This window comes from Panthera leo, chromosome D4 (assembly GCF_018350215.1).
Source record: "Panthera leo isolate Ple1 chromosome D4, P.leo_Ple1_pat1.1, whole genome shotgun sequence".
Lineage (NCBI taxonomy): Eukaryota > Metazoa > Chordata > Mammalia > Carnivora > Felidae > Panthera > Panthera leo.
Window position 1 is genome coordinate 1220036 of NC_056691.1, and position 21413 is coordinate 1241448.

At 59.4% G+C, this 21413-nt stretch overlaps 1 protein-coding gene across 9 annotated transcripts in view; it reads left to right on the forward strand.

Annotated features, from left to right (window-relative positions):
• WNK2 (WNK lysine deficient protein kinase 2) overlaps positions 1 to 21413 on the forward strand; it is a 130369-nt gene that overhangs the window by 27401 nt on the left and 81555 nt on the right. For all 9 annotated transcript variants that reach the window (XM_042912299.1, XM_042912301.1, XM_042912302.1 and 6 more), the window contains exons 2-6: positions 9151 to 9323; positions 9494 to 9714; positions 13163 to 13320; positions 15466 to 15554; positions 18182 to 18401. In XM_042912299.1, coding sequence (XP_042768233.1) covers positions 9151 to 9323; positions 9494 to 9714; positions 13163 to 13320; positions 15466 to 15554; positions 18182 to 18401 — 861 coding nt within the window. The remainder of the gene's footprint in view (positions 1 to 9150; positions 9324 to 9493; positions 9715 to 13162; positions 13321 to 15465; positions 15555 to 18181; positions 18402 to 21413) is intronic.

Sequence of the window (21413 nt, forward strand, 5' to 3'; positions counted from 1 at the left end):
ATTCAGCAATTCCATACATTATTCAGTGCTCATCACAAGTGCCCTCCTTAATCTCCATCACCTATTTAACCCATCTCCCCACTCCCCTCCCCTCCCCTCCCCTCCGGTAACTATCAGTTCTTTATAATTAAGAATCTGTCTCTGGGGTGCCTGGGTGGCTCAGTTGGTTAAGTGTCCAACTTCGGTTCTGGTCATGATCTCACAGTTTATGGGTTCGGGCCCTGTGCTGGGCTCTGTGCTGACAGCTCAGTGCCTGGAGCCTGCTTCGGATTCTGTGTCTCCCTCTCTCTCTGCCCTCCCCCTGCTTGCTCGCTCTCTCTCTCTCTCTCTCAAAAATAAATAAACATTACATAAATTTTAAAAGTCTTTCTTGTGGCTCAGTCGGTTAAGCGCCCAATTCTTGATTTTGGCTCAGGTCATGGACTCAATCATGAGTTCAAGCCCTGGGTTGGGCTCTGCAGTGACAACATGGAGACTGCTTGGGATTCTCTCTCTCCCTCTGTCTCTCCTCCCCTCCTCTGTGCTTGAGCGTCCCCCCCCCCCCCCCCCCCCCCCCCGTTATCTATTTTCTTAACTATACTAATCATAGTAATGTTAATGTCTGTCTGATGCTTACAGTATTTGGATCCATTGGGAGTTCGTTGCTACTTTTTTTTCTTTCTTTAAATTTTTTAAAATTAATTTTTTAAATTAATTTTTGACTGGCATGTTTAAAGCTTGTGGAGATATTTGAAGTTGTGGGTGATTTTGTCTTCCGCTAGAGAAGGTTTACTTTTGCCATCAGCAGATGCTTATAATAAGAGCAGGACATGTTAATCCTGTCTGGAATTGAACTGCAGTCTTTGTGAGGGCTGTTCTGTTCTGTTTCATCCATTCTCCCAGCACTTAACTCTCCTGGAGGAAGTAGACTGAAAGCTTGGGTGTTCCCTGTCTGACTGCACAAGCTCTGCCCAGGGGCTCAGCTTCAAGTCCGCTGCATGGAGCTGGTGCTCTAAGGCAGTTACTATCCTGTAAGAACGTAATGTGAGTTTACGCTTGTAATACTTGATTTAATGGCCACGTTGACACTGTAAAAATAACAGGTGGAATTCATCTTAATATTTTTCTTTTTTTTTTAATTTTTTTAGTGTTTATTTTTGAGAGAGAGAGAGAGAGAGAGAGAGACAGCATGAGTGGGGGAGGGGCAGAGAGAGAGGGAGACACAGAATCTAAAGCATGCTCCAGGCTCTGAGCTGTCAGCACAGAGCCTGACATGGGGCTTGAATGCAAACCTTGAGGTCATGACCTGAGCTGAAGTCGGAAGCTTAACTGACTGAGTCACCTAGGTGCCCCTTAATATTGTTATTTGAGTCAATACATCCAAAGTATTGTGGTTTTTTTTGATATGTAAAATACGAGACTATTAACGAGGTTCACACAATTATAAATAAATTACTGTGTCTTCGAAACCTGGGATATATTTATTATACTTTGATGACATCTCAATTTGCAATAGCTGCATGATAAGCACTCACAGCCACATGTGACTCAGAGCTGTTTTGTTGGGCTGGATGTGGGGGGCTCCTGTCTCTTCACTGGAGTCAGACCGAGAGCTGGTGGCTCGTGTTTCAGGTGTGTGCACTGAGCACCTACTGTCCCGTCTTGATTTGTCCCCGAGGCTCTTGCTGCCAACTTGGGAGGAGCCGAGGCGTCAGTTCATAGCACTGGGGCAGATGTGAGCTGTGGACCTTCCCTCACCCCCGGCTGCCCTCAGCCCCTGTGCATCACTTGCACTGGGTCTATCTGGTGGTGACCCCCTACCCCACCCCCTGGTCCAGCGGCTGGCCTGGAACGAGACCGTAGATGTTCAGGCCCGGGGCATACCCACTCGGGACACTGTCCTGAGGCCATTGGTGGCCAAAGCCCCTGCAGCGTGGCAACCGCTGGCCCCGAGGCAGGGTGGTATTGACTGTCCTGCCCCACCCATCCCCGCAGACACTGTCCTTGGTTGGGGTGTTCCACCCGGCTGATTGTGACTTCGGTGTGTCCACATCTGTCTTGAGGTGTCCTGTGGGGACGCGGCCTGGGGTGAGACTGTCCATCCTAAAAAGCAGACGTGGGGTGTGGTCTGGTGCGGGGCGTGGCTGCTGCTTGGCCGCTGCCTGCTGGGCCTTGGGTCGCCTGTGCCCAGGGTGGACACTCCCCCAGCACGTGGGAGCCCATGGGGGCGTGGCCGCTGGGTTTCCCTTGCCGGCTCGTACGCTGCCCTGTTGCCGTTGCATTTCACACTGTGATGACCCTCTTCTCCAGGCCTGGGTCCCAGGGTTAGAGCCGATTCTTGACTGTTGCAGTCTGCTGCCCTGGCCTCTTCCTTTCCATCGTCCCACCGCCCTGGCGGCCCCACACCCTGTTCTCCCTTGCCTGCCTACTTCCCAGAAACAATGGGTCCTGGGAGATCTCTGTCCTTTGCTGCCATACAGAGGGGACAGGGTGCAGCCAGGCCACGGCTTGGAGTTGAGACCCTGTGGCCGGCCAGGAGGGGCCAGCTGGACAGTGGAGTGCTCACTGCCCCAGACCCCATCAGGGAGGCCTGCTCAGGCCTGTGTCCAGAGGAAGCCCATCTTGGCCACATTTGCCTGCCAGTGCCCAGGACTGTCTGTGGGGCTGGTTCAGGTCTGCCCGGTCCATGTGAGGCCTGAGGTCCTCAGAGAAGTTTTGTTGGGTGGAGGCCTAGGGGTGGGCACCACCTGGGGGTGGGCTCAGGCTTGCCCAGCGCGTTCCTGCCCCTGGGTGTGCTGTGCCCCATGGATGCTGGTGGCGGCACGTGGCCGTGTGCCCACATAGGCCTTGATTGCTCCCCACCCCCGATGGCTTCCCTCTGTGGCCTGTCTGCTCTGTGAGGAGGGTGTTGAAAGGTCCTCCAGCTCCTGACCCAGGGCCTTGTCGGAGGTGGGGCAGAGGCCTTCACCCCCCAGGGTGCCCAGCACTGGGGGCCCATTCCTGAAAGTGACCTGCCAAGCTTTTACCGGGGATGGGGGCTGCCACCTGCACCCACCCTGGGCCTCACCCTCGTGGCCAGTCTTGCCCAGGGTGCAAAGCGACATGAGACCCCAGGGAGGATCCAGGGATGGGGACTATTGTGGACAGGGTGACACAGCCCACCGCGTGTCCATGTAACTTGGCAGAGGCCCTGATGACAGGGACACCCCTCTGCTGGCCGACCTGAGCCCGTGGTGGATGTGATCAATGCCAGTCTGGCCTCAACCTAGTGGCAATTAATGTTTCCTCGCAGGCCATGGCTGGTGACTGGGACAGGGCCCCCCCACGGCTTGTAGGAGGTGTGTTCAGTCACGCTTGTCGTCTGTGTGATCAGTTGGGCACCACCGACTCTTACGGTGGCTCAATCCTGAGGGAGGACGCATGGCCCTCAGAGTCCATGAGCATAGGACACAAGAACCCAGAATTGCAATGTGTACTATTTTACGGAGGCGACGTGTGGTCCGGAGATCCCGGCACTTTGGTGGAAGGCTGTGGCCCCTCAGGTCTGTGGGAAACGCAAGCCCACGCTGGAGTTCCATTCGCCTGTTTCCAGAACGGCTGAGGAGACCGTCAAATTCCACGAGAACCATTTCAGGCAGTGTTGACCGTCATTGTCCACAAAGTGCTGGCAATGACACACGGCCTGTATGCTACTTCAGCCTCTGGGGACAGTTTGGATGAGCGCTTGTACACGTGAGGGTCCTGCAGGGGTGTGGTGGGGCGGCCACCTGGCTGCCATGGTGCTGCCTGTTGGGGGACGGGTGGGCCGCTGGGAGGCCTTGGACGAGCTAAGGCCCAAAAGGCCCTAGTTTTGAGTGGCTCGGTGGCTCCACTTCCCCCTTAAAAAAAAACAGGATTATTTACAAACGCAGGGAGGGGCCAGCAGCCGGATTCGCAGCCTCCTGGGGTTCTGGATGAGGACACCTGCTGGCCTGCACTGATCGTGCCCACTGACCCTGCCCACTGACTCTGCCCGTGCCGACCCTGCCTGCTGACCCTGCCCGCTGACCCTGCCCACACCGACCCTGCCTGTGCTGATCCTACCTGCCCACCCTGCACCCTGCCCACACCGACCCTGCCCGAGCTGACCCTGCCTGCACCAGCCCTGTCCACTGACCCTGCCCCCCCAACCCTGCCCACACTGACCCTGCCTGCTGACCTTGCCCGTGCTGACCCTGCCCCCCCACCCTGCCCACACTGACCCTGCCCGAGCTGACCCTGTCTGTACCACCCCTGTCCACTGACCCTGCCCATGCCAACCCTGCCTGCTGACCCTGCCCACACCGACCCTGCCCGAGCTGACCCTGCCTGCACCAGCCCTGTCCACTGACCCTGCCCCCCCCCACCCTGCCCACACTGATCCTGCCTGCTGACCTTGCCCGTGCTGACCCTGCCCCCCCACCCTGCCCACACTGACCCTGCCTGAGCTGACCCTGCCTGCACCACCCCTGTCCACTGACCCTGCCCATGCCGCCCCTGCCCACACTGACTCTGCCTGCGCCGACCCTGCCCATGCTGACTGTGCTGCAGGGGGCCCTTCCTGCTGTCTCTGCGCTTCCTCCCTTTGGTGGCAGCCACTGAGAGCCCCTCACATTAGTAATGATGCTTTATTGTAAACATGCATCAGGAGAAGCCTACGCTGGCTCGCAGACTGTTGTTTAAGATGAGTGAGGTTGAGGAGGTACTTGGTTTAAGAGAAGGGAGTTTATTTTTAAACCTGCAGTGAACGTGAGAGGGAGCAGGTCACTGTGGGAAGAAGGAGAGCATCGCTGCTGCCGAGGGGGGAGCTGCGGGGTCCAGAGCCGCCAGCCTCCTGGCCTCTCCTCGGGGGCCCCTGCGGCCGCCTGCCCTGTGCTGACGGAAACCGCAGGCAACCCGAGTGGGTGCCTTCTTCTCTTCTCCGCAGGCCACAGGGGTTCTCCCCTGGCACCAGGCTGCCCCGGCCAGCGCCACCCACCCCTCCCATCACCCCGGTGGTGGCACAGTCTGGTAGCATGTTGGAGTGCCCCACCCCAGGCCTGTCCTGCGTGCCCAGAGTCGCAGTGACCATCTGGTGGCCGAGTGAGGCACACAGATGTCTGAGCTCTCCCTGTGTGGAAAGCACCCCAGGGACGTCCTGACCCCACACCACTTCAGCACCGCCGCAGCAGCCGGGGTGGAGCCTGCCTCGTGTCTTCCCATGGGGGCCGGGGACCCTCGTCCTGGCTCAGCTGTCCCTTGGCACCCATCCTGGGCTGACTTCCTGACATGGGACCCTTCTCAACAGAGATCCTTGAGGCTTTCTTTTGTTTTGCTTTTTAGCCGAATGGGGCTGGAGAGATGGCCTGTGCCAGGTTGTCACCCCAGGCCTCTGGCTTTACTGATCCTGGGCACTGTCCTGCTGGCTGCTCATGCCCCCCACCCCCTGCCTCTGTGCCCTGTGTGGATGGATCTTGCCTGGGCTCGGGGTTGCCAGGCGGCTCTGCTCCTTATAAGGCTGGCTGGGCTTTGCCTGGCTGAGCAGAGGGCTGCAGACACCCCCCCCCCCTCCTCCCGCAGAGCAGGCAGGGACCCCACCCCCCAAGAGAGGACTGTGACCCCAGTCCTCTGGGTCACAGGACTTCACCTCCTGCCAGGGAGGCTGTTTGGGCAGAGCTGGTGACTCCCAGGTCGTGGGAGAGGCTGGTCGGACCCAGGGCTGTCCTCCTCTGGTCACCTGGCTGCCTGCTCCTGCCCAGGGCTGTCGTCCATGGCCCACTAGGCCCTTTTCCTATAGGGGATGAGACAGCATCGTCCCAGGGTGCTTTTATCCTTTATCTGATGGGCTCCCACTATCTTTGGGGTGTCTGGTGGTAGGAAGCCAGTGTCAGCAACCTGTCCTCTGTGTCTGGGAGGGGTGAGCTGTCCAGCCAGATGCCAGCCCATGCAGGACTGGGGGCCTTCCTCCTGCCCTGCTTCATGACCTCAAGGCGTCCCAGCACATCAGGATTGCGTCCCAAACAGTGGCAACATGCCCGGTGCCGGGTTGGCTCTCCCTCCATGGAGGCTCTCCCTGCGTGGAGGGGCTGGTGTGATGGGGCTGCCCAGCGATCAGCCCGCAGTGCCCGAGGACCGGGGCCCGCTCTGTGGGGCTGCCGGGCAGTGCTCTGAGGATACACTGACTGACCTTTTCAGCTATCAAGCACTGTGTGTCAAAGTTAAAAATAGCTGGGTGGCTTGGAATATAAAGGAGGCTGCTCCCTCCCACCTCTGGGCCCTGAGAGGCCCCATCCTGGAAGTCTGACCACATTCCAACCCCGTCTTTGACCTCGTACCTTTGGCATAGGCGGCGCCCTCCTCTCCCTCTCAGGGCTGGTTGGTTATGTCGTTTATGACACGAACTTGCTATCTCAAATTGCAGTGAGATCTTTCATTTCTGGTGATTGATGCTGATACATGGCAAACAGGACACACGTGTTAACGATCCTGAGCGTTTCCTCCAGAGTCAGTGACCAGAATGGGTGACACTGGAAGCCTGGCCGGTGGCGGAGGTGGGGAGCGCGCCGTGGGCCCCCGTCCTCCTCCCTGATGCAGGCCCCCCTCCCCCACACGGCGTGGGCCCCTGTCCTCCTCCCTCACACGGGCGACCCCCCTCTCCCACGCTGTGCTGGCCCCCATCCTCCTCTCCCATGCGGCACGGCCCCCCTCCCCTACAGGGCTCGGTCAGGTCAGCGGCCCCTCCGGGGCTGCAGGCCAGCTTTGCCATGCCCGCTTCTGCTGGGCAGTGCTGTGTTGGGGGCACTGCACTGTTCCTGCAGTGGCCATTGCACCTAGGTGCCCACAAGGAGCCTTTGGCTGTTGTGTGTGGGCAAGTAGGTCTTTGGGTGCACGGCTGGCCGTGAGACTCCAGGCCGGGTGGGCACTCTGAGGGCCGTGTCGCAGCTGATGCTGGCCCCCGGGCCCACGGTCCTCTGTAGGTGGGAGTTGCCCCCTGGCTTCGTGGCAGGGTCTGGACCAGGACCGGTTTCCGGTTTTTCTGGCCCCGCACCCACTGCTCCCTAAAGGTCTCTCCTGTCAGCTCTGGGGGCCGCTGCTCTGCTGTCCCCTCCTTCCTGGGACTGGCTGTCCTCCTGCAGCTCCTATCACACGTTGTCAGGGCCTTCAGCTGTTCGTGTCCCTTCATGGTTCCCTTCTCTTGCTCTCATTCGTTTATTGGGTGTTTTCACTTTAATTTTTTATATTTGAAAAATTAAGCTATTACTTTCACATAATGAGACTCAGATCTTATGTGGTGGTGCGCGTGGGGCAGTGATGTCACGGTGGCCTGCTGGTGCGCGTGGGGCGCGCCTCGGGCAGTGATGGGCATTTTCCTGGTGACTCAGGATGGCGAGTGCCTTGTCATGTGCTTGTTGGCCATTTCTTCATCTTAACCTCTTCGTGTTTGTTTTATAGAATTGTAGGAGTTCTGTCCGTGTTCTGGATAGAGTCTCATGTCAGGTATATCGTGGAAGAGTTTCTCCGGTCTGTAGCTTGATTTTTATTCTCTTAAGTAAATTTTCATTAAAAAAAATTTTTTTTAACGTTTTATTTTATTTTTTGAGAGAGACCGTGCACACAGGAGGGTGTGGGGAGGGGCAGAGAGAGGGAGACACAGAATCCGAAGCAGCTCCAGGTTCCGAGCTGTCAGCACAGAGCCTGATGCGGGGCTCGAACTCACGAATCACAAGATCGTGACCTGAGCCGAAGTCGGCCGCTCAACTGACTGAGCCACCCAGGCATCCTGTAAATTTTCGTTTTTGATGAATGGAGCATGTTTGCGTGTTCTTGTCTGGATTAAATGCTGAATTTTTTGTACTCAGTGTTTTCATCCGATCACAGAGTATCTTCTTTTTGAAATATGGAGCCTTAATTTGCAGAAGCTTGATTGTTCCTTTTTAAGGATCTTGATTCTTCCTTTTTAAGCAGAACGGTGCTCTTATTTGTGTGTGTCAGCCGCTTAGACCTGGTGAGCACAGGAACTAGATTTCTTGAAGTCGCCTCTGCCCCTGAATTATTTGTTCTTCTGGGGTCAGCTGTGTGGACGGCCCTCCCAGTACTGCCCTGTGCTGGTGTCGTGCCGCGGGTCCCACGTGTGCACAAACAGGCCGAAGAGGGTTTGTCGGGGGCAGGGCTGGTGGGAGGGAATCCCTTGGGGTGGAATTTCTTCACCAGCTCATGGCCTTGTCCTGATCCCGGGCCCCTTTCCTCTCAGGGTTGGAGGGAGTCTGCTTGATGTCTTCTGGGGTCTTTCAGGAAGACGAAGAGTCTTGGCCTGTGTGTTTCTTTTCAGTTCCAACTCCCCCTGTCAATCTGCATTCACACACTTCTCAAAACTCACTGTTCCGCGTCCAATTGTAGAGGCCTCTGTGTCCTTGTGGGAGTCATGGTGGGAGGGCACAGGTGTGGGGAGATGGCCGCGCTGGGGCCCGCAGAGGTGAGGCTCCGCGTAGGACGAGGCTGGAAATGACATCAGCTTTGTGCTGAGAGCCCACCGGAGTGGTTCTGGAAGGGCCGGGCGGCGGCAGATGGGGGCAGGGGGTGCAGGGAGGGCGCTGGAGGGAGTTCAGATGTGGCGAAGGGCGTGTGGGCAGCACCGCACAGGGACCCCTAGGACTGGGAGGGCGGTGTGGCCGTGTCCCATGAAAAACTTCAGGTCGTGTCTGCCGTGCCCTCCAGCTCTGTGGGGCCTGGCGCAACTCTGGTCTCTTGTGAGTCTCCTGGTTTCCCAGTTTTCCTCTGCTCCCTGGTCGAGCACCTTGAAGGTGCGTGTGAATTGGAAGCGGGCTGAGGTCTGTTCTGTGGCAGAATCGGGTACCGAGGGAACGAGGCCTCAGAGGTGTTTTTTGGGAGAAAGTGTGTATGTGCTGTGGTGTGGATTTTCCGCGTGTCTCTGGCTCCCAGAGATCCTTCTGCTGGGGTCTCAGTGCAGGCAGTGCCTCATCCAGGGCCACGAGGCTGCGGGGTCAGGTGTCACGGATGTGGGAGGACCCAACAGAGGGACTGGGCCGAGCCCTCTGTGGCCCTGGGCCCCTCCCTCTGGTGCACCCTGGGCACAGGGAGCCGTGAGGGTGCAGGCAGGTGCCGGCCGGGCCCCCTGGCTGGGCCGAAGGCCCTTCAGCCTGTGTGTTTCTCTAGGACCGGAAGCTCACCAAGCTGGAGAGGCAGCGGTTCAAAGAGGAGGCCGAGATGCTCAAGGGCCTGCAGCACCCCAACATCGTGCGCTTCTATGACTTCTGGGAGTCCAGTGCCAGGGGGAAGAGGTGCATCGTGCTGGTGACCGAGCTGATGACCTCGGGGACGCTGAAGACGTGAGCACGCCCCCACCTGCTGGCTGCATCTCAGGGTGGGCCCGGTCCGGGCGCAGGGGCCGCGGTGGCTCCTGTGTCCCGGGGCCTCTCTCAGCAGCGTCCCCGTCTGGGTGGTGGATACGTGGCCCCCTCCCGCGGGAGCCGCAGGTGAGCCGCGCCCCCGCCCGCAGGTACCTGAAGCGGTTCAAGGTGATGAAGCCCAAGGTCCTGCGCAGCTGGTGCCGGCAGATCCTGAAGGGGCTGCTGTTCCTGCACACCAGGACGCCCCCCATCATCCACCGGGACCTCAAGTGTGACAACATCTTCATCACTGGGCCCACCGGCTCTGTGAAGATCGGCGACTTGGGCCTGGCCACTCTCAAGAGGGCGTCCTTTGCCAAGAGCGTGATCGGTAAGCCCACGTCCTGGGGCCCGGCCGTGGCCTGGACTGCGTGTGGGGGCGTCCCTGGCTGTGTGGGTCGGGTGGAGAGGCCAGCTGGCGCCCGAGGGGCCGTGGATACGCAGCGGCAGGGAGGCCTCGATGACAGAGGGACCTGGGGCTTTGTGGCTGGTCAGGCTGGGGCAGGTGGGGAGGTGGTGGGTCACGCCAGGCCATGAGGCCCACGAGAGGGAGTCGGGCAAGCGTGTGGGGGCACTGAGGCTGAGGGATTTGGTGTGGGTGCTGGTTTGCTAGCCTTTCTTTCCATAGGTGGGGACACAGGACAGACAAGAGGGTGACCTCAGGGCTTTGCAACCTCATGGTTTTGACGCACACTTGGGGACAGAACTTGGCCTGTCTGTGGCAAATGAACCCTCCAGGAATCTGGAAACTTCTCTGGCAGGGCGAGTGGGTTTGGAGCGTGACATCTGGAGCAGGGCAACTGCATGGGGTGTCCTGTGGACAGGGGCCGCCAGCAGCTCTGGGGAGCTAAGTGATGGGGTGGGGGGCCGACCTAGGCCTCAGTTTCTCTTTCTGTGAAATGGGTGGGACAGGCGAGGGCCTGGCCGGGGGGTCCAGGGCTGCAGGGAGTGTGCCTCTGAGCGGCTGGTGGTTTCTGGGCAGGTTTTATAGATTTGGCCTCGGGGGTGGGGTGCCTGGTGAAGCCCCCTGGGCTTTCTCTGGCTGGCGGCTCTGTCCCTCTCAGAGGCGGGCTGTCAAGGTACTGGGTGGTGTGAGGGGGGATGTGAAAGCTGGGCGTTTCCAGCAGGCACATTGGGCCCCAAGCCCCGCACAGGGTGCCTGGTTCTGTGGGGTCCCTGGTCATCTCAGCTTTGGCTCAGCAGGGGCCCAGGAAGCTCCAGACTCATGGGGAATGAGGGGTGATTAGCACATGTCCCCGGCCCCGAGCAGCCAGGCCCCTTCCTCGTCAGAGGACACAGCTGTTGGTGCCCGGGGCATCTTCAGGAACACTTGACTGTGGACCCGCTTCTGGTGCAGCTGTCAGAGGGGCTTGTGCAGGCGTTTGGGTTTGCACTTTAGATGCAGCCCACTTTGGATGTCTCTCGGTGGCCTCTAAGGACCTGTCCACTTGCTTGGTGGGGGCCCTGTGGAGCGGGACCTGGGGGCTCTGTGTCAGCCAGTGGGAAGGGGGTGGATGGATTGGGTGAGAAGGTCCCTAGAGCCCAGGTAGTGTCCTTATTGTAAACATTATGGCCACGGCCTCTTGAGGCTGTGTGTACACACAGCTGTGGGTCACGTGTCCCTTGTGGGCTTTGTCTCCGAGAGCCACCCGGATCTGATGCCATTACCACTCTCACGCTGTGTTTATGTTGGCCGGGTCCTGAGCTGGTGCTGCCTGCAGGCATTCATGGCCATGGTGGCCAGGATGCAGGGAATGTGGGGCCGTGGGGGCCAAGGAGGTGCACAGGGCACATGTGTGTGCGTGCGGGGGGGGGGGGGGGGGCACACGCGTATTATTTTCAACACGCAGGTTTGAATGGCTGCAGTGAGAGGAAAGAGAAGATAGTCTGTGTCTGTGGCCCAAGCACGTGTGCAAGTGGGCAACCCTGACCTGGCTCTGCACTGCCCCCTCCCCTGCACCCACACCTCCCATGCCCACCCTGAAAGGCAAGGTCTGGGGCCTTGGGGGGTTTCTTTCGGAGCTGCGTTCCTGGTTGCGGGGGCCTCAGGAGAGACCGGGCCACCGCGGGGCTCGTGTGGGGCCTCGGGGTGGCTATGCTCCCAGCTTCCTGCCGGAGCCCTGGACTGCCTTCCCTCTTCCCTGGTACACATGCACGGCCAAGTGCAAACGTTTCCTCCAGTCAGTCATGTGCCTCAAAACCCCAAAAAGAAGAAAGTATTCCTAGTAAAAGTTCCCCCTGACTTCTCTGTCCACCCTCTTCCCGTTATTTCTGATCTGGAATCTCTGAGAATTCTTCCCACGTGTTCTTACACACGTAGACCCGCAGATAGTTCCTGCTTTCGCCATTTCTTACCCAAAAGGTTAACTTTTTCGTTGAACATATAACATGTTAATCGAAATTCGCATTAACGAGAAAAAGTTAAACTTTTGGGTAACCTATCTGTCTGTATCCCAGAGATGGCCACGAAGACAATTGATGACCCCATGTGTGCTTTTTTACATAGTAGTTTGTGCTGTTCTGCGGGTGCTTTTTAAAGAAAGTAGAACATTTTCAAAATGTCAAGGTCAAGGCAGTTGAAGAGGTGTGGAAGCCTCATTGAGGTTGATGTTCAGTGCTCCCCTTTGCTTTGTGTTCGGCTGGGTACTCAGTTGGACCTATTTTACAAGACGAGTTTGTGATTTGTAACTTTTTTTAAAAGTTTATTTATTTTGAGAGAGATGGAGCGGGGGAGGGGGAGAAGGGGGGGGGAGAATCCCAAGCAGGCTCCACACTCTCAGCACCAAGCCCAACGTGGGGCTCAGTCTCACGAACCTCAAGATCATGACCTGAGCCGATTACCAAGAGTCGGACGCTTAACTGACTGAGCCACACAGGTGCCCCAAGGATTTTGTGATTTTTAAATTTTTCTGAAATTGTATTTTAGAGACACAGAGAGCATGAGTGGGGGAGGGGCAGAGGGAGAGGTAGAGAGGATCTCAAGCAGGCTGCACGCTCCGTGCGGAGCCCGACTCAGGGCTCGACTCCCATGACCCTGGGATCATGACCTGAGCTGAAATCAAGAGTCCGATGTTCAACCGACTGAGCCACCAGGTGCCCCAGGATTTTGTGATTTTTAAAGAAGTTTGTTATAGAAAAATAACAAAACCCAGACCAGTGTAACCAAAGGACGTCAGCCAGACCCCACCGCCCTGACGTGTCCTCTTGGTCTTTGCTTGTTGGTTCGTGGAGAGAGGAGGTCGTGTGTGCATAGCTGCATAACTGAATATTTTGTTTATTTCACTCAGTGTGTTGAAATGTTCAGGGTAATAAGTGTCATTTTAAAGCCTCCTGTGTTTGGGACGCACGCGCCTTTCCCACCCGAGCCCCCACGGGTGCGTGGCTGACACCGTCAGCGTAGACGCTCCCCGTCTGAGCTTTCTGACACTTTGCCGTGTGGTGTGCCTGTGTTTGCAGTTCAGGTAGCAATGCGGGGACCCCGAGTTTCTGTCGGCCCTGGGTTGTCCGGCTCGCTCCTCGGCGAGTGACCTCTGCAGGGTTTCAGGCACAGACGGGGCCCCGGGAAGTGCTGGGCTCCTAGCTGTGTGGGCTCCACCAGTGCCGTGGGCTCATGTGCCCCGGAACCAGGGGGGTTCTGGGGGAATTGTGGGGAACCATCTGCAGAGCACTCCTGGCTGAATCTCAGGTTCCAGGGCTGGTGGCACAGTGTGCGGATGGGGGGTGTGGGGGGCCTTGGGCCCACTTGCTGCTGACCCCGGTTCTGTTGCTCCTGGACGCAGGCACCCCAGAGTTCATGGCGCCCGAGATGTACGAGGAGCATTACGACGAGTCTGTGGACGTCTATGCCTTCGGCATGTGCATGCTGGAGATGGCCACCTCAGAGTACCCCTACTCCGAGTGCCAGAATGCAGCCCAGATCTACCGGAAGGTCACCTGTGTGAGTCCGCGGGCCATCGTGATGGGCCTGCTTTGTGAGAGCCTCTCTGTACCCTGTGAGGAGGGGAAGGACGCTGTCATAGAGAGGAAGCTGAGGCTGTCTAGCTTGGCGGGGTGGCCGTGCAGACCTCTGAGCTGGCGGTGGAGACACATGGGCCTCGTGTGTGACTGGAGGCTGTAGCACCTTCGGGGCTTCTTCAGGAGGCACCTGCCCCCAGAGCCCCTTGTCTGGGCCGCCATCCCCTGGGCCTGTTGGCTTTCTTGGTGTCTGGTCTGTGCCCACGCGGTTGTCAGCTGTGATCCGGTGGCTTCGGCTGTGTGGACGGATCACCCTGTCCTTCCTTGATGGCCGTCATGCCCCGTGAGGTCGTGGCTTTTCTGGGCACCAGGCCCCATGACCCCCGAGTCCTAGCTGCCTTGCCCTGCCTGGTGCACCCCTCGCTTCTGCAGACAGGCGAGGAGTGTGGTCCCCAGCACCCCAGGGCACCTGTCCTCGCCCTGCCCTCCACTCTGAGCTCCTGACAGGTCACGGCTCATTTCTCTCCTTCAGTCTTAATTCTGAGTTATCGGTCACTTGTTTTGAGCCCCTACTGTGTGCTGCTGAGGGTGTGGGGGGTGGGTATGCACACAGGATCCGGCTGGATCGGCAGAGACGCATGGGTGGGCGTGCAGTGCCCTGGCGGTGCTGGCAGGAGAAGGCAGGCTTGTGGTCGTGGGCAGTGGTCCTCCATGGGGCAGGGGACACCCCAGGGGGTTAGGGCCTCATTGCCAAGCTTGCAGGGGTGTGGGGGGAGCAGTCCACCAGCCCTGGCTTCTGGTTGCGCACGTGGATGCTGCTGTGGTCTGTCTGCCGGGCTGGGGGAGACAGGACTGATTCCTGCTGGTGTGCTCCACGGCCACCCTGGTCCCTCGCAGGCCAGGGCTCCTGTCGCTGCTCCAGCATCCAGCATCTGCCCCCGACCCCAGGTCTCTCAGGCATGCCGTGTCCCTGCTGCCAGCTGCCCGACCCCATACGTCTGAGACTGGGGACACGAGCCCTTTCAAAATGGCAGCCGTTCTGGCATGTTCTTCACCTGCTTTGGGGGCCTCAGCCCTGCAGAGGTGGATGACAGCTTACACGTGTGTTTACCTGTAGTTGTGTTTCTCAGCCCACCTGCCTCCCATAGGGACCTTGGCCCTTCTTCCTGTTGTAATTAGACTCTTCTTTCTGTTGGCCTCAGTGGGACAGCATGGGGTCCTCACCTCCACCAGGAAGTTCTCGGCCGTGCCAGAGCCCCGTGTCCCACTCTGTTGCTGCACAGACCCTCCTGCATGTTGGGCACACACGATTCCCATGGGTTATGGGCCTGGGGCCTGAGGGTCAGGGGTTTGTTGGGCACAGCAGGGCCCCCACCTGGTGGCGGGAGCCGCCAGGGGTCCTGCACTCTTGGGTCCACCTCTGGGCTGGAGGCCACCCCTCCCCACCGTCCTGCCCCCTCTCTCCATGGGAAAACATAGGCATCACGTTCTCTATGTTTAAAAACAAAACAGCCAAGATGAGGACTGGGGAGGCAGAGTCTCGTTGAGGAATGTGATGGGTGAGGCTCCTCAGTGTGTTTAAAAACCCTCCCCCAAGCCCCTGCCCCCAGCAGCTGCACATGAACCCTGCAGTCCATCCCCTGCTTCTCCTGGATCTTCTGGCCTCAGGGTGTGCACTTTGGGGTACTGTGCTCCCATGCCATGGCCATCGCTGGCACCCGCTCGGCCCTTGGTGCAGAACCGCACGGCACCGGCACTAAACCCTGAGCCACCAGGCCTAGGGAAGTCAGCCCTGATTGTGGCCACGGTCGGGCAGATGTCTGGTGCCCTTAGCCGGCAGCAGTGACCACACAGTGCCCTCAGTACCCTCCAGGGAGGGTGTGGTGTGGAAGGTGGCCCCTCTGCCCGGCCGCCTCATCCACACTGGGGGGCGGGTGCTCCCGTCAGGCGGGGGCTGGGTTGGGCTCTTTCTCAGACTCTGCTGCTCCTGACAGCACGTCGTCGGGGACTCGGGATGAGCTGAGCCCCCAGCAAGCTGGTGCGCCTCCTGCCTCCTCCCCTTCGGGGTTAGTGCCAGCTGAGCAGGAGGCAGGTCCTGTCGGTGACTCCACTCATCTTGTCTTAACAGGGCATCAAGCCTGCCAGCTTTGAGAAAGTGCATGATCCTGAAATCAAGGAGATCATCGGGGAATGCATCTGCAAAAACAAGGAGGAAAGGTGAGTCCCGGGAGGCTCTGGGTCTGCGTGCTCTTCCTGCGGAAATCACCCCAGCTGGCCCTCACGCACGGGTGGTAGGCAGGCAGGCTGGCTGCTTCAGGCCACGGCGTCCCTGGGCCAGCGAGGCCTCTGGGCAGGCGGGGGACAGCCTTGGCCCCTCCTCGGCTGCCTGGAGCTCGCTCCCCGGCTTTGGGGGCCATCCTGGAGCCTCCCTCCCTTGCTAGCTGCTTCTCACCCACCTAGCCTGAGCAGGGCCCCCCTCTGCCGTGCCCTCAGCCTCCCTTCCAACCACCTGCAGACTGCGAATTCCGTGCACCCGGGTTTCAGCTCAAAGCCCTGAGCTGCCCCCGAACCAGCCCCCACCTCTTCAGCTGGTCAACCAGGGCCTCCTCCCCTCTCTTTCCCTCCTCCCCTCCCTCTTCCCCCTTGCCTCTCTCCCTCCTCCTACCTACGTTCTCCTCCCTTCCCTCCTCCTCTCTTCCTCCTCCCCTCTCTCTTCCCCTTCCTCTTCCCCCTTCTCTCCCTCCTCTCCTCTCTCCCTCCTCCCCTCTTCCTCCTCCTCTTCCTCCTCCTCTTCCTCCTCCCCTCCCTCTTCCCCCTTGCCTCTCTCCCTCCTCCTACCTACCTTCTCCTCCCTTCCCTCCTCCTCTCTTCCTCCTCCCCTCTCTCTTCCCCTTCCTCTTCCCCCTTCTCTCCCTCCTCTCCTCTCTCCCTCCTCCCCTCTTCCTCCTCCTCTTCCTCCTCCCCTCTTCCTCCTCCTCTTCCTCCTCCCCTCTTCCTCCTCCTCTTCCTCCTCCCCTCCCTCCTCCCCTCCCTCTTCCCCCTTGCCTCTCTCCCTCCTCCTACCTACATTCTCCTACCCTCCCTCCTCCCCTCTCTCCTCCTCTCCCTCTTCCCCTTCCTCTTCCCCCTCCTCTTCCCCCTTTCTCTTCCCCCTTTCTTCTCTTCCTCCTTTCCTCCCCCTCCCCTCTCCCTCCTCCCCTCCCTCTTCCCTTTCCTCTTCCCCCTTCTCTCCCTCCTCTCCTCTCTCCCTCCTCCCCTTCCTCTTCCCCCTTTCCTCTCTCCCTCCTCCCTTCCCTCTTCCCCTTCCTCTTCCCCTTCCTCTTCCCCCTTTCTTCTCTCCCTCCTCTCCTCTCTCCCTCCTCTCCTTTCTCTTCCCCCTTTCCTCTCTCCCTCCCCCCCTTCCTCCTTCCCTCCCTCCCCATTCTCCTCCCCTCCCTCTTCCCCCTTTCCTCCCTCCTCCCCTCCTTCTTCCCCTTTTCTTCCCTCCCTCTTCTTCCCTCCCCTCCCCCCCATTCTCCTCCCCCCCTCCTCCCCCTTTCCTCTCTTCCTCCTCCTACCTATATCCTCTTTCCTTCCCTCTTCCCCTTCTTCTTCCCCCTTTTCTCCCTCCCTCCTCCCCTTTACCCCTCCTTTTCCCTTTCCTCCTCCCCATTCTCCTCCCCTCCTTCTTCCCCCTTTTCTCCGTCCCTCCTTTTCCCTCCTGTCTTCCCCTTTCTCCTCCCCTCCCTTCTCTCCCTTTCCTCTCTCCCTCCTCCTACCTTCATCTTCCTCCCCTCCCTCCTCCCCTTCCTCTTCCCCCTTTCCTCCTTCCCTCCTTCCCTCCTTTTCCTCCCCTCCTCCAGTCTTCAATTACCCCTGCCCATCACCCCATCCCTCCCCCTCCTCCCCCCCCACACTCTTCCTTGCCCCCTTGTGTGCCCTCCCCACCCCTGTGCACATAGCACATGGCCACCCTGTCACTGTCCTCACCCTTGATATCTGCTGCCATCGTCTCTCAGGGATCCTTTTCTGATCCTTGGGCTTTCTCTCCTGCTCCCTGCAGGTTATCACATTTTATTTTTTAAGAAAAACAGTAAAAAGTTGTGAAATGTAAGTCATATTAGAGAGGTATAGAAACAACCACCTGGAAGCAAAGAATTCTCAGAGCAGACCCTGCAAGACCACCTTCCAGACCGGGACTGGCAGGGGCCCTGACCTCTACTCCCCTTTTCCTGTGTGGTGACCGCGCATGGGATGTGGGCTCTGCCTGTCCATTGGATGAGGTGCCCTCTGCAGTAATCAGGGAGGGGCTGCTGGAACAGACAGGACCCTGGGAAGAAGGGAACTCCGTGTTCAGGGATGGGGAGAGGTTGCCATGACGTTGCCCAGCAGCTGACCCACCCCCATCCTGAGGAACTCTGGAAGGCCCCTGAGCACCCCCTGCTTCTGGGAGCCTGGACTGCGCCCCTCCCCCCCTCCCCCAACAGGTTCAGCCTCACCTGGAGCCACGAGTCTCCATGGCACCTGGGGGCTCACCAGCGCTTCCACAGGCCTATCTGCGCCGTGCAGAGCCCGGTCTAGAAACTGTTCACTTCTGAGTCTCTCTTGATAGGGGTGTTTACTTTTCATAATGAGAGAAAAAAGAAGCCGTGAAAGCTCTGCAGCGAGCTGCGTTCAGGTGTAATCTTCTCCGCTTCCCTGGGAATAAACTATTGCGTGCTGCCCTTGAGGACAGAGCCTGCCCATTGGATAGCATAGTCGGAGAACCTTCTGGAAGGAGCGGGGTGGGTCAGGGCCCTGGCGCTTTGTCTAGTGCCTTGCCAGCAGGCCTGCCCTCACCGTGCCCATCGACTGCCCCTCCTCAGGTACGAGATCAAGGACCTGCTGAGCCACGCCTTCTTCGCAGAGGACACGGGAGTGAGGGTGGAGCTGGCAGAGGAGGACCACGGCAGGAAGTCTAGCATCGCCCTGCGGCTCTGGGTTGAGGACCCCAAGAAACTGAAGGGCAAGCCCAAGGACAACGGGGCTATAGAGTTCACCTTTGACCTGGAGAAGGAGACGCCGGATGGTGTGGCACAGGAGATGGTACCATGAAGCTTGCTTGCGGAGGGCGGGTGGCGGGTACCGGTAGATGCGGGGTATTCCGCGAAAGCGTGTGGTTTCCAAAGATCAGGACGAGGTCAGAGCAGGGGTGTGGCCCTATGGCGAGCGTGCAGGGGGGGGACTGGGGGCTCCAAGGCAGCACGGTGAGGGGTCCTATGGGGTCGTGAGGGGTCCCGTGGAGCCGTGCAGGGAGGGACTGGGGGCTTGGGTGGATCGGGAAAGGCCCGGGTTTTGACCAGGGTTTTGCTGCTTTTGTGTGAATGTGGCTTTGGTTTGATTGTCCCTTTGTTGCTGAGGGCACTGGGTCCCGCTGCAATGCTGCAGGAGAGGTGTGTGTGAGAAAGGAGCTGCTGATTTTTGCTGTAGAAAGTGAGCTTGAGTGAAAATCCGCGTGCTCGCCGCAGGGGAGGCAGTGCTAGGCCGTGCCTCTCGTCGGCACAGAAGTGCACGCCCTCTTTTCCTGCATCTAGCACGCCTGGCAAAATCGTAGTGCCTCCCAGGGTACAGCTCGTGGGTTCTCTAGACTCCCTGGCCCTGGGTGGGTTTTAAGGAGGAGGAAGTGGACTGTGGCTCTGGAGGGTGGGCTGGGAGGCCACGTCATTCCTCGAGCCCCTGCTCGGAGGAGGAAACTGAGGCTGGCTGTGCCGTGTAAGATGTGGGCCACGGGCTGTGGCTCGGCTTTGTGGGGCGTAGGGCGCCTGTGAACACAGCACGTGAGGGGTCCATGGCCTTGTGGGTGGATCGGGGCAGTGGTAGCAGAACAGTTGCTGCACGGCCAGCCGGGGCCTCACCGCGCCCTGGATGGTGGCTGGTCCTCTGCTGCTTCCCACATGTACGGTGAGCATGACATCCTGCTGATGGCCCGGAGCCCAGGACGGGACCACCCTCACCTCCCCAGCTGCCGGTCACATCCCTGGGCCCAGAAACGGGGCAGCACTGCTGTGAGTAGATCGAACGGGGCTTTGTGGCTCACACGCCCGAGCGGATGTTGGATCGCTAGGTACCGACTTGCAGTTAGTGGGCACGTCAGTGCCCTGACTTCAGGACCCTTGTTCCTCCTTGACCTACAGCGCCGCGGTCCCCTCCCACCTTCCAAAGTTTAAAGCACAAGCATTGACGAGCTGGGTGATGTGCAGGCCGGTGGCCCAGGAGTGAGGGTCCAGTGCCACATGTCCTGGGGACCCACAGGGAGAGGGACCTGGCCAGGAGGTAGGCTGTGGCCAGGGGTGGCCCTGCTGGATATGATGCGGGTCCCTGGGGCTGCCGTGAGGGGTGTGTCTGTCAGGGCCGGCCAGGTCGGGCCGGTGTGGGCACCTCCGGAGGCCTGGGGGCAGGCAGCTGTCTGCCTCCCTGTGAGCCTGGTGGCACCTGCTCCACACACACGGGGAGCCTCCCTGCCCAGGATGGATTCCGGCGGGAGCCCCGCACAGGTCAAGGGCCACAGCAATGCACGAGGACGATGGACCGCGGCACAGATGGATTCCACGTGATGTCGTCTGCCACAGTTGGACCAGGCGCCTCTTCAGTTGTAGGGCGGGGTGGTGGCCACACTCGGCCTGAGGCCTTTTTGGGAACACCCACTCTCGTGAGCGACTTCTCCCTTCTCTGCCTCAACACAGAGATGCCCGGCCTCCTCTGTCTCCGGCCCATGCCGGGCCTGCCGCCTCGCCTGCCCTCAGCGAGCCCCTGGCCCTTGGCTGGACTTTCTGGGCAGCGTCTGCGCGTTCCCGGTGGAGACCCTAGGGCCCCACACTTTTTCTGAGGAGCGTCCTACAAGCAGCAGGACATTCTCGCCGACTGCGCATTGCTGTGTTCAGTTAAAGATGATGGAATGACGCATGCCCCCTCCGCTCCGGGAGCAGGACGAGCTGGTGCCTCGGGAGCTGCCAGTGTCGAGCTGAAAGTGGCTGCGTTTCCAGGGCCGGGTCTGCCTGTGGCTTCGGCTCCTGGCCGGGACCTTCCCGAAGGCCCACCGTAAAACACCAGATCTGACATCAGGAGCCCCAGTGGGGCATTGTTGCAGGGCTCACCGCCCCCGGCTGCCCTGGGTGGCCACATACCAACAGCTGTAATTGAACACACCTACTTCTTTGCAATGCCAGCGCCCATGTCACTGTCTAAAACCAGCCACCTCTAGCAGGTGGCTCACGGGGCATAGGGGACGAGATCGAGATCACCGGGGTGAGAAGGACCCGTCCCCTGGGCTGGCTTTGGCCTGGAAGTGATCCCTTGTGAGGACTCCCGGAGAAGGGGCTCGCTCGCAGCCTGGTCCGGGCTCCCCGTGTCTGTGCACCCCCTCTTCTGCCTTCATGGCCTTGGTGCAGTCGACATTGCATTGTGGTAAAGAATGGGGCTAAATTTTCCCCATCCGGGAAAAAATAGAAGAAACACCTTAGAGAGGATCGCCAGGGGGTGACCGTGAGGACAGAGATGGAAGGAAAACTGGGCCATGGGCAGAAAATAGAAGCAGCAGGCAGGTGTGTCCGCGGGGCGCCTTCTCGTCCGTGGCCTCTGGTCAGGGCGGCCCTATGGTGGGCTGGCAGGTGAGTGGGCGGCACTGACCTCAGCCCCAGCCCCTCGCGAGAATCCTGGCCGAGTGCCAGCACTCACCCTGCCACCCGGGGCCCCAGTCTGGCGGGAGGCTGGCTGCTGAGATGTCTGCGGGATTTTGACATGGTTTGCTCTGTCCAGCGGGGTTGTTTTCTGAAATGAGATTGTGAAGTTATCAGTCCCACACTTACAGAAAAGTTGCAAACGTACCAAAGAGAACCATTTGACATGATGTCCAGACCTGATGCCCCATCACCCCGAATACGCCCGTGTCTCTTTTCCACTGTTCTACTTGGCCACCCCAGCCATCAGAACGGGGAGAGCCACTCAGGCCTGTTCAGGGTCCCCTGTTGTCTGTCTTTAGTTGTCTTGCCATGAAGGATACATCCGGTGACCACCTTGCGTGGCTCCCTTGTGGTCATGTCAGTGTGTCTGTGGGAGTGC